We start from the raw sequence: 16987 nt of genomic DNA, 5'->3' as shown, positions 1-16987 counted from the left end.
AAATTAATTCAAATATAGTTAAAATTTTCTTCAGGATTAATCTTAGCTAACGTTAGGGATGAGTAGTCAACTCCAAAAAAGTAGATTCCTCGACTCTCAATGGACCTAGTACCGACTCCAGGACAGGAATCGACTCCCAGAGTCGAGTCTGTTTTTTAAACCCTTCTGAATGAAGCGGATGCATGCTACAGTTATAATGCTCGTTCTTGAGCACGATGAACATCGAAGGCGCTGCCTTGAATGCATGTTCACACGTTTTATGCTTTTAAATTTTACAACCAATGTACTCTAGGCTATTATAAATAGTGCTGCGGGACGAGGTTTGCTTTCACTTTTAAATTCCTATGAAACACCTTTTTGCAATTTGGTTTTAAAAATGATCTGCCTGCGATGTTAAGTTTGTGGTTTTATGAATTACATATAGCATATGTGTGTAAATTTGGAGCAGATCGATGTCTTACATGTCTTACGGCACTGCAAGTAAAATTACATGTTATGTCATTGGTTGCTGCTATATGCTCAAGTAAAATGCTTAACCCTTTGCCTTTAAAAAAATACAGAAATTAGCAACCGCAGCCTGTCCGCTACTCCAAATTATTTCGTTCACTCAGCACTCTGGATTCAAGTATCATATTTATTATTATCATATTTATAAATATAATTGGTTATTGATTTATAACCCTAATACATTGATTTTCTGTTATCTTACTTTTTTCAGCATGCTTATGAGCATTGATACATTCTTAATATTCCATGGCATATTTCAGTTGTGCATTTGCACTGATATTAAATGGAGATAACCAATGGAGATGCTGATGTTGATGTGTTTTTCAGATTTACATCTTAAATCTCAAGAGCTTAAGAAGAGATCTGTCACAAACTGTTCAGATTTGACATAATACCAAAGTGTGCAGATGCAGAAGTCTGAGATTTGAACATGATCGCATTTCTCATCAAGTTCATGCCAGACTAAATCTCATGAGCTGTTAAATTTAAATTAATTTTGTATACTCATTTTTTATTGACCAAAATTATCATACACACACACAAAAATTTACCTTTTGATCAGTTCAGCTGATAAACTTGACCATCCGAATTTCATGGTACTGTAATATATCTGTAATGTGAAGTTGGACACTGACAACAGGAAGTGCGGATCCAAACGCAGGTTTATTAAATGGAATGGTCAGGCCAGCAACAGTCAACACAGGAGCAAACAGATGTATATGGGCAATCCAGAGTCGTAGTCAAATAAACAGGCAGATGGTCAAAAGGCAGGCAGCAGACAAGAAAAAAACTAACAAAACAAAGCAAGGTTCAAACACAGAAGGCAACGAAACCTTGTTGTAATGTTCACAGTTCAGTATAACAAGACTCAGACATGAGAGAGGCAAAGTGAGCTGTATCTACGTGTGTGTAATCAGTACATGAGCAGCATCAGCTGTGGGAGTCAATCAATTTAGACTTGGAGCAGGTGTGTGTGTGTGTTGCAGGACTGTATCTTGTAGTCAGTATACCAGCAGATCTGTAGTTCTCCAGCGAACTGCTTGGGCTAGATTGCTGGTGACTCTGACAATATCAATACAAAACGGGTAATATGAAATATATTAAGTATTTATTGTTTGTAATCTATAACGACTTGATAACATTTTTAATTTGAAATTTACTTTTACAAATGTACTTTTTCAAAACGTTCATTACTTTTTGTAATTTTTGTCCATTTTGCTCATTACTAATTGTTCTTATTTATTGTATTTATCAAATAAATATACCTTTGGTGAGCATAAGAAACTTAATGACCCATTTCCACTGATTGGTACAGTAGGGGTCTGTATGAGTCAACTTTATCAGGCTTGCGTTTTCACTGTCAAAAGGGTACTCGTTATTGTATGTATATATCATTACGGTGTAATGTTTCGGCTGTGTGTTAAAAAATGTTGCTTTTTCTCTCTCCCCTGGCTGTGCATGATTTAGTGACGTATCTCTGTAAACCAATAGTGTTAAGCTGCACCTCTCGCTCCGTCTTCAGCACTCTTTTATTGTGCTAGGTACCTTTTCAAATGGGTACCCAAAAAGTGGGAACAGTTTGCTTTTTGGTACCTCTTGACAGTGGAAACGGTCATAAAAGTGTACCAAACCGTACTGTACCACGCAGTGAAAACAGGCCATTATTTAAAAATTCTGAATTACTCTAAGCTAATTTCTCTTTAATCCATTGTAAACTGACTTGTTCAATACACTGTAGGTCACATTTTACAAGAAGATTTCATTAGTTAATGTTAGTTAATTAAATTACTGAGATGAATTAATAATGAACAATACTTGTACAACATTTATTCATCTTATTTACTTATGCATTATTAAAATCCAAATATATGCTTGTTAACCTTAGTTAATGCACTGTTATGTCGAGTTCAGACTGCACGTTTTTCAAAGTAGCCCTGTCACAGATGTTTAATGGCTATCTGGGCTAGCGTTCTGTCTGTGCTGTTTACACTGTAAGATGGATCAGCAACAGGGGGTTTCACACTGCATGGCATTACAATAGGAAGAATTATTGACAACTTTGTCCTGGTCCACGAACTACGTCTCACAATCAAACACATGTGAGAAGTGACATGAAAACAACGCAAGGTCATATAGTATATCTTTTGTGATTAACTACAAAATGAGAAAGAAGCCTTTAGTGGGCTATAAAAAAAATTTTCTCACCTGGGTTTTGAAAGGAATTAGCTATTTTTCTCCAAATGTTTTTATTTTTCGACCCAGTTGTGATATTGACATGTCAAACAGACATGGGTGCTCCTGCCAAATTTCCACTAGTTTTTCCTGAATTTCTCTGGTCTAATAAGACAGAAAAGAAGCCTTTTTAACTTCTCCCCAACCTCCCGCTGACTTTCAGATACCCATACTAGTGGATGCTGCTCTCTCATTGGCTGTAGATAGTCGTTGATGTTATTTTCAATCAGAAAACAATTTACACGGCATGATTGGAATCCAATCAGCTCCAGATACTTAGCATGCCAAATATCTCACAGGTGTCCGCGACTCATCTGCGATTCTCTCAGATCACATCTTTGATAGTTCACACTGTATGATTGTTACTCAAGTTAATGAGCACTGATTTGCCTGTGATTTCAAGCATTTGTCTGCGATTTCTCAAAACCTGTCGGCCAGTCAAAATCATGCAGTCTGAACACAGCATAAGTTAACATGAACTAACACTGAAGAACTTTATTTCTAATAACTTACATTAATAAAGGTGAAGAAATGCTTTAATAATTGTTTTGTTTTCATGTTAACAGTAACTAATACAACCCTATGGTAAAGTGTTTGCCAAATGTAAAAGTTGTGCATGAAATAAAGCAGTCCTGCCCTTTGTTTTAAATTCATTTATATCCCCCTATTGTTCCGTCTTTTTATATCTCTTTCCATCTCGCTCTTAGTCTCCAGCAGACCGCTGTAAAAAGATCCACGCAGGTGATGAGGTTATTCAGGTCAACCATCAGACTGTGGTGAGTTTCAGCTCTTCTCAAGTCACTCTATCCATTTGCTTCATTTATACTCTTTCATCCATCCATCCCTCCATCCATCCATCAATTATTTTCCCCTATGTATGTAAATCTCACTTGGCATCCGACTGCATGTTTGTGCATATGAATTATGGGACTGAAAATGAGGTGCATTTGAATTTAAGGGCTTTATGTCCTTGTTAAAGTACCAGGAGTTTTCAAACCCCATTACTTGATGTATTTTTAGCTCGTTTCTTGGACTGGAGCGACTATATTCCAATTTGCCTAAATTCACAATGCTGATTGAGTGTTACACTTTAAATGGCATTTCTGAGTGTAGCCGGAGGGTGTTTAAAGGGCATAAGAGGATGTAAATGAAGGGCATTGAGTGTGTTTTTTAAGGATGGTTCTATTTTTTTTTTCACATGCACAAGTACGTCAATAAGTGCTCCAGTGGCTGTTCTACGTGGAGTTGCCTTCAAATAATTGATAGTGCTTTTTTTGCGTGCATTTGTGTCTGAAGTAAGTGCAGATTGAGTTGTGAGCTTGTGAAATGAATTCTGTTTGAGTTTGAGTTGTGTTTGATGTGCGGGAGGTTCTGAATAATTCTTTGAATATTTTAATTTCATCCTCAAGTTCCCCCTCTTCATCATTTCTGTTCATTATAATGGCGTTGTTGATTAGGTTTAAAGGGACTGTTCACCTGAAAATGAAAACGCTATCACCATTTGATCATCCTCAAGTTGTTCCAAACCTGTTAGAGTGTCACTAGAAGAAGGTTTTTTAAAAAATGTGAACAGTTGATGATTTCTATTCAGGCTATTTCCATGAAAAAAAAAGATGCTCATACACACACACAGTATGGCTGCATTGGTATCGCAATGTGTGCATTTGCAATAGTCAAATTGCGGTGGATATGCAATGTTGACTTGGGATTGCTTCAATGTTGATGCAGAGTTTAAGCACAATGAAGGGACATTTATTAATATGAATGTTTTTAAGGCCTGATAGAGATGAAAATATTCAGGCGCAAAAAAAAAAAATAGCCAAAAAAGTTTAATCAGGAATCATTTTATTGAATTAATACAGTAAAGACTTTACAGTGTAATTTTTACATTCACATATACAAAACCATTTTGAATGCACTGTTTATTTTACTGTCGTTATCTTTATCTTTGCTTAATTGCATTCATCTATGCATTATTACATTTTATGCGTGATTCACTCCCCTACAGAATCATCTTAATCAATTAAAATTATTACATATGATAAGACTTTTGGGACTAATTCTCACTATTAATAAGTTGCTTATTAATAGCATATATGTTATTGAGATATTGGCTGCTTATTAGTAGGGCCAGACAGAATCTGCAGATATTTTTGGCTATTTCTGCTGAGTATTTTGTAAAAAATCTGCGGATTTATGCTGAATTATTTTAGGATATCATAACTAAAAACTTATTATATGAAATAAAAAATAATTTAATGTTTGCAATGTAAATCCTATTAGATTCACTTATTTGATGGAAGTCTCTTATAATATAACTACTAAAAGACAAAATATAACTTTACAAACTGTATTGCATATAAATCATATGGACAGTTTAATATTACCATTATTTTAACACAATAATATTTGTGAAATAAATGTAAAATATGAATAAATATAAATTTACACAGATTTACATAATTACATAGACTCGTTGGGCTAAAAATCTGCCGAAATCTGTGGATTTCTGCGTACGCAGATTCCGTGTGAGCCTTTTTATTAGTAATCATAAACTACATATTCTGCATGATCACATTCTACATGCCTAATTATTCCCAATACCTAAAATAATATCTATTAATAAAGAGCTAATTAGGAGTTTATTGAAGCAAATGTCAAATTTTAATTGTTTGTTCAGATCAAGAATTGAACATTAAAATAAAATGTGGCTATAAATACATTCTAAATAGTGCTATTCAATCATTTGGTGAAATTGTATAGAGTATATCACAATATATATCACAGAAAAAACTAAATCTCAATGTCAGGTTTTTCCAATATCGTTCAGCCCTGATACACAGTATTAAGTAAACATGATTTGAGTGCCCAATACTGACAATACCTCTAAAAAACAATAACATAGAAACTGTTTCTACCCAGCAGACACACAATGTCATAAGACATTAATATTAGATTAGGTTTAGGTCACCAGCATCTAAGGGCAATGTTATCCAATAACAACGTGAAATTATGTTGCTATTTTGTTGATTTTAGGTTGTGTTGGAAAATGACCAAAATCCAACATTTAGCCAACATCTTAATCCAGCATTATATTGACATCAAATACTGACATTTATTCATCAGGTACGACAACCAAAATCTGTCTGATAGGCTTTATATTGGTAATGTCCACACAACGCCAAGCTGTAACATCATTAGACATTGATATTTAGTTGTTTTTAGGTTGTGTTGGAAGGTAACAAAAATTGAAGATCTATCCGACGTTGGACATTGACATCGGCCTGACTTTGGGTTCTGGTGTCGATACGATTTTCATTTCCTAACAAATGCAATGTTCCATGACTTTAAGGTACAACGTCAATATGACGTCATGTTGACATCATGTGTCTGCTGGGTATTATCAAAAAAACAAAACAAAAAACATGCAGTGCATTTCTGGTGACCTTCAGTTTTGGTTTTGCTATGTTTGATATGTAAAATCAAAAAATGAGTCCATGCATTTATTCTAAAACCCAAGCCTATATTTGCATTTAAAAAAACTCCTGTTTACTTTTAATCAGAGTACTTTACTAACAACATACGTTTAATCCAAACATGGCCTCATTTAGAGAAAATTTGCATATGTTTACTTCAAATTTCTTTCTAGAGATGTTTGCTTTTTTATTTTTACCCATAACCATGCAAAGTGAGCATTATGGTGTGCTATACAATCCAGTGTAATGTTTGCTTAATTTTTATTGAAGCCAGAGGACACTTATGTGCAATTAGGCTACGTTAATGTTTTCATTTACATTATTGCTTAATCAATGTAAGCAACAAAAGAACAATAACTAATTGTTGCAATTTTCATTTAGTCTAATGAAGTAAATGTAGGATAGCTATTATGAAGGATATAGAGAGGTATTGGTTGATGATCAAACAAGACAAAAGAAAAAAACAGAATATAAAATAGTAAAGGGTTGTATAGAATAAATAGAAAAGTGTCATTAGCAAAAAATCAGAGTGAAACAATTTAAGTTAGAATAAAAAAAAAGAATAAATAACGAATCATACAACACAGTAATATGAAATTCTTAATATAAACAAAGATTTCCAGTTGTCACTGTCATTAATTCTAAAAAAGCAGATAGAGATATTTGACCGACAAAAAAGTAAAGATAGTAAACACAACCACAACAATATATAAAGTATAACAATATATAATATTAATCAACATTTAATGTGTCATTAAAATATGTATTTTCTGTTTACCTTTGGTAATTATTCATATTTGCTTACAAAGAAAGGTTAATTGATGATTTATGCTTAAATTTAATGAACATTTTAATGAAAAGAAAAAAAACATGACAGTAGTCTTATAATACAATATAAAATATAATAACATGCTAGCTATAAATCACTTGTTGCCATATTGTGATTAATTTTGTAAACAGAAATTCAAAAGAAGGTGAAATAAGTTGATTCACTAAAATTTGATATTTAAAAAGTCTAGATTGAAAGGCCAAAGACCCAGAACAAAGGATTCAGTGCAGAAGAACTGACTTCTATGTTTTGCAATATGAATTCATTGAGGGTAAAATTATTTGTGTACCCATGTGTTTTCTTTTTATGTTTACCAAATAAAAAGAACTGCATACATGTTTGGAACAATCAATTATGACAGAATTCAAAATTTTAAGTGAGCTATCCCTTCAAGATGATCTTTTGGTTTTACTTGAATGCATCAGATTTCAGCTTTCACATGAGTTTATCATCTTGTCGGCGTGATGGGGGATGCTGAGCTGTTTTTGCGATGAAAGATCAGCAACACTAAGGTCTCGTTAATCCTCATGTAATTAGATTGTTGTCACCTTTATAATTGGATAAAGGCCTCTCTAATGTGCGATGAGCGATACGAATTCGGCTTGTAGCGAAAAACACAGACAAACAATTACCATCACAATGAGCGGTTTGTGCTCTCCAACAATCTCAGCGGGCATTAAGAATGGTGCATTGTGGGAGCTGCTCTATGTGTAAACTCCCCATAGCCTACAGGATCAGGTTCTGTATAACCAGCCCATCTCTGTGTGTGTGTATGTGTGTGTATTTGTGGTTTTATCTGTCTGTGAAGGGCATGCTTAGTTTAAACTGTGTGTGTGGATTATGTTTTGCCTACATCATGGGAACCAAACGTCCCCACAAAGATATTAAAAGATCGTACAACTTTAAACCACCTACATTTTGGGGACCAGCCAACAGTGGACTGCTCTTAAAGAATAATACTGAAGTATGCCTTAATGGTAATTGTAAAATGTTTTCTCTGGTTTAGGGGATAGAAAATCACATTAGCTCTGTATAAAAACAAAACAAACAAACAAAAAAAAAAACAATTGAAAGTTGTCATTACTGTGTTAACAATTTCCTGTAAAATCTACAGTAACTTACTGGCAGCAGTTCGCCAGTAACTTACTGTAAATCAAATACAGCAACAATACTGTTTTACATTTACAGCGTCATGTATGTATTTTCAGAATTGTATATTTTTACTGTAAAGCAAACAGTAATTGTCACATTACAACTTTAAAGTACAGTAGCATACTGCATAACTGTCCTACAGTAAAATACAATTCAAATGACAGTTAAATACTTTGTAATTTACAAAAATCGTTTACATTGTATATTACAGTAGTAAATGCATACATTTACAGCATGGAGCCAGCAACCTCAGCTGCCATTGGATTGCTGTTTTTTTTTTAAGGGAAATATTTCACAGTGCAATGAATTTGCGCAAAACTTATTCAGACACACATGCATACTCTCTGCATTCATATTTATAGTAGGTCACTTTTTAGTAATGGTTGTATGCTGTATCTAAAAAAAACTGTATCTTACTGTTCATTTAAAAAAGCAAATTAGCAATTAAAAAAATCACTCGAAAAAAAGTAAAAATAAAATTTAAAAATAAAAGAAGGTACTGTATTTTTACAGTATAAGGCCGGAAACCACAGATGTTATTGGATTACTGCTTTTTCAAAGGAAAGTACTTTATAGTGCAGATTGTGCATAAACTGATTCAGGCACACATGCATCCTGTCTGCATTCATATTTAGGTCCCTTTTTAGTAACAGTTGTTTGCTGTATCTAACAAAAACGGTATCTTACTGTTGTTTCAAAAAGGTAAATAACAAAAAATACATAAATAAATAAATAAATAAATTACCATACTTTTACGGTTTTAACCACAGCTGCCATTTGGATATCTAACAAAAACAGTATCCTACTGTTAACTTAAAAAGGCAAATTAAATTAAATTAAAATAAAGCCGGCAACCACAGGGAAATATTTTACAATGCAGGGAATGTTGAGAAACTGTTTCAGACACATGTGCATACTGTCTGCATTAATATTAAGGTCACTTTTTAGTAACAGTTGTACGCTGTAGCTAAAAAAATAGTATTTTACTGTTCATTTTAAAAAGGCAAATGACAACACAATAAATAAATAAATAGATAAATGTATATTTGTAAACTGGTAATGATTTCCTGTAGAATCTACAGTTACTTTAACTGTAGTTCGCCAGTAACTTATTGTTAATCAATGTCAGCAAAAATACTGTATTTACATTTGCAGCACCATTGATGTATTTTTAGTATTGTATATCTTTACTGTAAAATAGACAGTAATTTTACTTTAAACTTTAAAATACAGTAACATACTGTCTAAATAGTAACATAACTGTCCTACAGTAAAATACAGCTCATATTACAGTTAAATACTGTGTCTTTTACAAAAATCTTTTACAGTGTATAATAGAAAAATACATATTTTTTTGTGTTTGTACATGTAAACATTAATTTCACCTCTTAGACATAAAGAAAGCTAATATGATATTAATATGTTGTGCATTTAAACTGTAGTGATTATTGAGTGTGTGACGTTTTATTATAGAGTTAATGTTTCCAGCTATAAACTCTTACATTTTGTGTTAAGTGTATATTACACAAAGTTTTAATGGACTGATTGGATTTTAAATATAAACAACCTGAACCATGGTTTATAATTTTATTTAATTGTATTATTTTATTTTATTTAATTTCCTTTACTTATATTTAAATTGCATTTATTAATTGAATTAAATCAAATTTCATTTCGTTACACTAATTATTTAATAAATTAATCGCTTTACATAATTTACAGCACTTAATCATTGTTAAATTACTTGTTATACTTTGCACATAGTGCTAGACTAAATGGTGAAACATTATGAATTCATGTATTTTAATAATTCATCTCTAATGTAAACATCTTTAAAAATGTAGAGCTTGCACACAGTGTGTCACATTATTTTAGCATTGCGTTTATACAGTTGCTTCTAGCTATTAGCTTCACTTGGAGACTCAGTAGGCATTTTTACAACACTATAACAAGAACTTTAACAATTAAAAAAGATTTTATCTTTTATTTATCTTTGATTTATGGAAATAGATTCTTTTATTTCAACCTTATTTTTTACGTTAGAAGATTGCTTCATTATTCATGCTTTGCAATGTAAAATTCATGAACCAACTTTATATAAGATGAGCCAAAGGCTCAAATATTGACATTTCCAAGCGATGGAATGTCAAGTCTTATCCTAGACTTTAATGAAGACTCAATTGAAAGATTAGCAAACATCATGCCTCATTAGTGTACACTCATTCCACATAGTAAACTTAATCAACATATACTGTGTGTCAGGAAGTTAGTGTTTGTGTTGTAGAGTTATTACTCTCTCTCCATATTCACAATAGGCGAATATAGAGAGATGAATTCTACCATTAACTAGCAGCTGCCTGTCGAGTGATGTCTCTGTGTGGCGTTCTTGTCGAGTCTGTGTATGTTGACCCTGTGTTTGTTGCTGTAGGTGGGCTGGCAGTTGAAAAACTTGGTAAGCTCTCTGCGTGGGGACCCTGCCGGTGTGACATTGACCCTGAAAAAGCGTCCCCAGAGCACCCTCACCTCCGCCCCAGCCCTACTAAAGAACATGAGATGGAAGCCCTTGGCCCTGCAGGTAGGATTCCGACTGCCCTGTCCCCAAAACTTGCATCATTTTGGGCTGTACTTCCCCCGTTTGCCACCCGCTTCCTGGCTTCATCTCAGATAGGGACCTGGCACTGACTCCATTTCCCATGATGCACCTGCCTGCTTATGTGTCGCTTTCCATTCAAACGTCCTACCTTCTAACCATAAATTATCAAGTCGACAGTTACATTTTGAAAATGTAACAGTACCACCTGTACTATCAGAATTTTTTGGAAATTAGTCGAGCAATAAATTGATTCGGGTTCCGTTTCCATTAAGGATGTTTACTAAATTCTCATGCAGTAATATCAATAAACTCCGGTCAAAAAACTCTGTTGCTCCGTATTTCTATCTTTCACTTTTGCATCCCGTAATATAACTTAAAACAGTCCAATAAAGGTGGAGCAAACAGGCCCGGATTAAGAAGTCATAGGCCCCTGGGCACAATGTCTTGTAGGGCCCCCTACCTGGCCGAACCCCTTAGTTATAAAATAAAAATAATAAAATCACAATTTTTTATTAATCTCCCTCTCTCTCTATATATATATGAAGATTTAACTTATTTTTAAAGCATACAAAGCACTTTGAAGAAATACTAATAAAACTAGTAAAATTTGTGGTATTTAGTATATTTGTTCAGGTGCACTGATGCAATACTAAAATATATTTTTGTGTATTTTAATGTATACAAATATCTACTTCTACAGTATATATATATATAAACAAACCAGCAGCAATATAAGGACTTTTCCCTGCATAATTCATATCATAGGCATATAGCACATAATGCCAATCCAGTTCTTTGAATCTGAGTCCTACATAAAACACACTTAATGTTTCCTTACTGTTTGTCTCCTCCTCAGCTCTGTCTCTCTTCTCCTCTCCCTGTATTTTCTCTACTCTCCTAGAGATGAAAAGTAAATAAACAGCATACTGTGGGTCAACTTGATTATAAGCCTAAAATTATCTGAAACCACACACACACACACAAATAATACCTCTTCCTGTTTGTCTCTCTCCTCTTCAGGGACTTTATCTGTCTCTCTCCTCTTCAGGGGCTTTATCTGTCTCTCTCTCTCTCCTCTTCAGGGGCTTTATCTGTCTCTCTCTCTCCTCTTCAGGGGCTTTATCTGTCTCTCTCTCTCCTCTTCAGGGGCTTTATCTGTCTCTCTCTCTCTCCTCTTCAGGGGCTTTATCTGTCTCTCTCTCTCCTCTTCAGGGGCTTTATCTGTCTCTCTCTCTCCTCTTCAGGGGCTTTATCTGTCTCTCTCTCTCCTCTTCAGGGGCTTTATCTGTCTCTCTCTCCTCTTCAGGGGCTTTATCTGTCTCTCTCTCTCCTCTTCAGGGGCTTTATCTGTCTCTCTCTCTCCTCTTCAGGGGCTTTATCTGTCTCTCTCTCCTCTTCAGGGGCTTTATCTGTCTCTCTCTCTCCTCTTCAGGGGCTTTATCTGTCTCTCTCTCCTCTTCAGGGGCTTTATATGTCTCTCTCTCCTCTTCAGGGGCTTTATCTGTCTCTCTCCTCTTCAGGGGCTTTATCTGTCTCTCTCCTCTTCAGGGGCTTTATCTGTCTCTCTCTCCTCTTCAGGGGCTTTATCTGTCTCTCTCTCCTCTTCAGGGGCTTTATCTGTCTCTCTCCTCTTCAGGGGCTTTATCTGTCTCTCTCTCTCTCCTCTTCAGGGGCTTTATCTGTCTCTCTCTCTCCTCCTCAGGGGCTTTATCTGTCTCTCTCTCCTCTTCAGGGGCTTTATCTGTCTCTCTCTCTCCTCTTCAGGGGCTTTATCTGTCTCTCTCTCCTCTTCAGGGGCTTTATATGTCTCTCTCTCCTCTTCAGGGGCTTTATCTGTCTCTCTCTCCTCTTCAGGGGCTTTATCTGTCTCTCTCTCCTCTTCAGGGGCTTTATCTGTCTCTCTCTCCTCTTCAGGGGCTTTATCTGTCTCTCTCTCCTCTTCAGGGGCTTTATCTGTCTCTCTCTCTCCTCTTCAGGGGCTTTATCTGTCTCTCTCTCCTCTTCAGGGGCTTTATATGTCTCTCTCCTCTTCAGGGGCTTTATCTGTCTCTCTCTCTCCTCTTCAGGGGCTTTATCTGTCTCTCTCTCTCTCTCCTCTTCAGGGGCTTTATCTGTCTCTCTCTCTCCTCTTCAGGGGCTTTATCTGTCTCTCTCCTCTTCAGGGGCTTTATCTGTCTCTCTCTCTCTCCTCTTCAGGGGCTTTATCTGTCTCTCTCCTCTTCAGGGGCTTTATCTGTCTCTCTCTCTCCTCTTCAGGGGCTTTATCTGTCTCTCTCTCCTCTTCAGGGGCTTTATCTGTCTCTCTCCTCTTCAGGGGCTTTATCTGTCTCTCTCTCTCCTCTTCAGGGGCTTTATCTGTCTCTCTCTCTCCTCTTCAGGGGCTTTATCTGTCTCTCTCTCCTCTTCAGGGGCTTTATCTGTCTCTCTCCTCTTCAGGGGCTTTATCTGTCTCTCTCTCTCCTCTTCAGGGGCTTTATCTGTCTCTCTCCTCTTCAGGGGCTTTATCTGTCTCTCTCTCTCCTCTTCAGGGGCTTTATCTGTCTCTCTCTCTCCTCTTCAGGGGCTTTATCTGTCTCTCTCTCCTCTTCAGGGGCTTTATCTGTCTCTCTCTCCTCTTCAGGGGCTTTATCTGTCTCTCTCCTCTTCAGGGGCTTTATCTGTCTCTCTCTCTCTCTCCTCTTCAGGGGCTTTATCTGTCTCTCTCCTCTTCAGGGGCTTTATCTGTCTCTCTCTCCTCTTCAGGGGCTTTATCTGTCTCTCTCCTCTTCAGGGGCTTTATCTGTCTCTCTCTCTCCTCTTCAGGGGCTTTATCTGTCTCTCTCTCTCCTCTTCAGGGGCTTTATCTGTCTCTCTCTCCTCTTCAGGGGCTTTATCTGTCTCTCTCTCTCCTCTTCAGGGGCTTTATCTGTCTCTCTCTCCTCTTCAGGGGCTTTATCTGTCTCTCTCTCTCCTCTTCAGGGGCTTTATCTGTCTCTCTCTCCTCTTCAGGGGCTTTATCTGTCTCTCTCTCTCCTCTTCAGGGGCTTTATCTGTCTCTCTCTCCTCTTCAGGGGCTTTATCTGTCTCTCTCCTCTTCAGGGGCTTTATCTGTCTCTCTCTCTCCTCTTCAGGGGCTTTATCTGTCTCTCTCTCCTCTTCAGGGGCTTTATCTGTCTCTCTCTCTCCTCTTCAGGGGCTTTATCTGTCTCTCTCTCCTCTTCAGGGGCTTTATCTGTCTCTCTCTCCTTTTCTGATTTTAACAGGCTTTTCCTGTCTGTCTCTCTCCTTTTCAGGACCTCTCTTTCTCTTAAAAAGACTTCTTTCTGGCTTTTCTTTTAGCAAACTCAGCTACAATATCATCAAAGTCTAACTCCTTGACCAGCTGAGATTCAATGGCCATCAGCGACAGTGCACTGAGACGTTGCTGTGTTTGTGTTGTTCTGAGTTCATTTTTAATTCTTGCCATCTGTGAAAATGATCTTTCTCCTTCACAGTTTGTAACTGGCAATGTCAAAAATATTCGTAGAGCTACAAACACATTGGGGAAAGTTGACTGCAGACTGTGTTTCAAGAGCACCTGCAGCAGTTTTTGAGGAGACTTATCCAGCTCACTTTTTACAAAACACCTGAACTGGATAATTTCATCAGCAAAGTTCAGATCTAAATCTGAATTATAGCAAGCACAGAGTGCATCAGCATGTTTACGAACAGTAGGCAAATCCTCAGTGTCCAGGTTTAGTAAAACCCCAAACCTGTTATTAATGTTCCGATATGCATCAACTCTGTGGTCTAAACAGCTGACTAGCCTGTCAATAATGACATTAAATGTTTCTATCTGGCATCGCTCACTGCCTTTCAGAGTTACTTCATGCTCTGTAGATTCATCTGGAAATCCTTTCCGCTTTTTGGCCCTTTGTAGTTCATCTTTATATGACTGACACACGCCAGGAACATTCTTCGCAGATCTTTCAAAATGGTCAAACTGGTCTCGAAGTGATAAAACCCATGATCTCAAAGACTCAAACAGACGAATTGCAGTCATCAGATCCATGTCTGGCTTTTGTAATGCCTCACTTGTTACTTTGAATCTGCTTAATACACAGTGCCAAAACTGTGACATAAATGACATGTCAAGAGTGCCCAATTTTGAGTTCAGTGCTGCTGCCTCCATGCGTGTTTCACGTTTTTCTCCTGTATCAGAGGACATGTTCTGAAGTACTTCCCTGATTTTTGCATAATTTCCACAAAGGGCTTTAGATGCATCTGCACGGCAACTCCAACGTGTTGATGACAGTGATTTCAATGTCATGTCTACCTTGATTTCTGCATTATTGAAAAATGCGTTCCATCTATGAGTAGAACTTGCACAAAATGCATACAAGGACTGCATGAGATCAAAGAACTTGCTTGCATCTTGACAGCAGCCTTCTATACTATTTACCCCCACCAAATTGAGGGAATGTGCTGCGCATGGTATGTAATGGATTAAAGGATTTTTGTTTTTCAAATGAGCCTGAAGCCCATTATATCGCCCCGACATATTGTTTGCATTGTCATATGCCTGGCCTCTGCAGTTTGCTATATCTAAGTTTAAATTGTCAAGCATTGCCATTACAGTGTCAGCCAGACTCTGCCCTGTGTGACTCTCAATTGGTTCAAAGCCAAGAAATCGTTCAATGATTTTCCCCTCTTTGTTCACAAATCTAAAAATGAACGTCAGCTGATCAGTATGTGACAGGTCAGGAGTAGAGTCCACTATCAGAGAAAAATACTTTGCCTGCTGTATTTCTGCAGCTATAGTAGCTTTCACTTTTTCACCCATTTGCTGAATCAACTCCTCACATATAGTTGATGAAAGATAGGATGTGTTGCCCCTACCAATCTGTCCATATTTATTAATGTGCTCAGCAAGAAAAGGATCAAACTGAGAAATGACTTCCAGAATGCCAAGAAAATTACCATTGTGTGGTGATCCAAGAACTTCATTATCACCACGGAAAGGCAGTCCTCTTTCACTTAAAAATTTAATGACAGCCACAACCCGTTTGAGCACTTCGCGCCAATAACGCTTTTCATCCTGTAACTGTTGTACTAGTTTAGCATTTACTGTTCCACTGCCAGATGAGCGCCGAAGTAATGCTAACATGCTATTACAGTGCTCTGTGCTTTTCTCATGCTCACGCACACGTTCGGGATGTTTCCAATCAGAAAAGCCACTTGTAAATTGATTTTTTTTTTGTTGAAAAAAGCATACAAGCAAAACAAAAAATACTACCTGTAGATGGTGAGTATGTGGCCCAGTCTCTAGAAACTGTTTCTCCGTTTGGCAGTTTGCAATGAAGCAATTCATTAGTGAGGGAGCGCACTTTCCCTCCTAAACCTCCATCACGGGTTGAGCCTGGATATTTCTTCTGCCTGTTGTGGAACGCAGCAGACCCACGATCAATCAGGACGGCGCGAGCATCATCATTAACTACCCCCCACAAAGCAGGGTCAGACACATGATGAACCCAGTCTGTGCTGCAGCTGTTCCCGCCACTGCAACTAGCCACAGGCTCTGCCTCATGTTGTGCCGCGTTGCCGTTAGCCTCCTGCGTGCGGTTAACGCTAGCTTGATCACCTAACGTCACCATAACGTCTTCTTCACCCTCGTTCCCCTCCTCATCATCGTGGGTACTTTTGAAGAAGGTCTGAATGCATGGCACATGCCTCAATAAAGAGGCCTCCCTCTCCTCCTTTTCTCTTTTTCGCTTGCGTTTGCTAAATCCACTTGTTTCACTCATTTTGATATCCGACACCTACTACACTACAGTCCGCTCACAGCAGCGCGCGTTATTTTATAGACTTGCATTTCCACGCTTGACCAATTACAGCATTCCATTTAGTTTTGAAAAAAATAAAAAAGAAATCAAGAAAAAAAAAGTCTGCGTGCTTATAATTGATTATATATGGTGCCTTTTTCTCACGTTTTAAATATGATGATGATGATGATGATAATCTAATAATAATAGTAAGAAGAAGATGATGAAATTATAATAATACTATGGTAGCGACTATTTGCTATGAGGAGATAATATATTGTCTAAAGCAATAGATTCTTTTTACAGAGAGGGAGACATCTTAATTAAGGCATGTGTCTTTAAGCTATGTGCCATGAAGTCGGAGAAAGTGGGTGAAGTAGGGCAAGTTGTGGCAGATGATCAGGCTAACCAGGGTTCA

The 16987-nt window shown here is 36.9% G+C and overlaps 1 protein-coding gene across 31 annotated transcripts in view; it reads left to right on the top strand.

The window, feature by feature from the left end:
* Positions 1–16987, top strand: part of cnksr2a (connector enhancer of kinase suppressor of Ras 2a) — a 185898-nt gene that overhangs the window by 97415 nt on the left and 71496 nt on the right. For 24 of the 31 annotated variants that reach the window (XR_015525043.1, XR_015525044.1, XR_015525046.1 and 21 more), the window contains 2 exons: positions 3447–3515; positions 10625–10771. Coding sequence is in view for 26 of the 31 variants with exons in the window: in XM_087309662.1 (XP_087165788.1) it covers positions 3447–3515; positions 10625–10771 (216 nt within the window). In the remaining 5 variants the exon portion in view is untranslated. The remainder of the gene's footprint in view (positions 1–3446; positions 3516–10624; positions 10772–16987) is intronic. The other 7 variants (XM_087309675.1, XM_087309673.1, XM_087309674.1 and 4 more) reach the window with 1 other exon arrangement.

The sequence above is a fragment of the Danio rerio genome, chromosome 24, assembly GCF_052040795.2.
Source record: "Danio rerio strain M-AB ecotype USA chromosome 24, GRCz13ab, whole genome shotgun sequence".
Lineage (NCBI taxonomy): Eukaryota > Metazoa > Chordata > Actinopteri > Cypriniformes > Danionidae > Danio > Danio rerio.
This window is presented reverse-complemented; position numbering and strand designations above follow the sequence as displayed.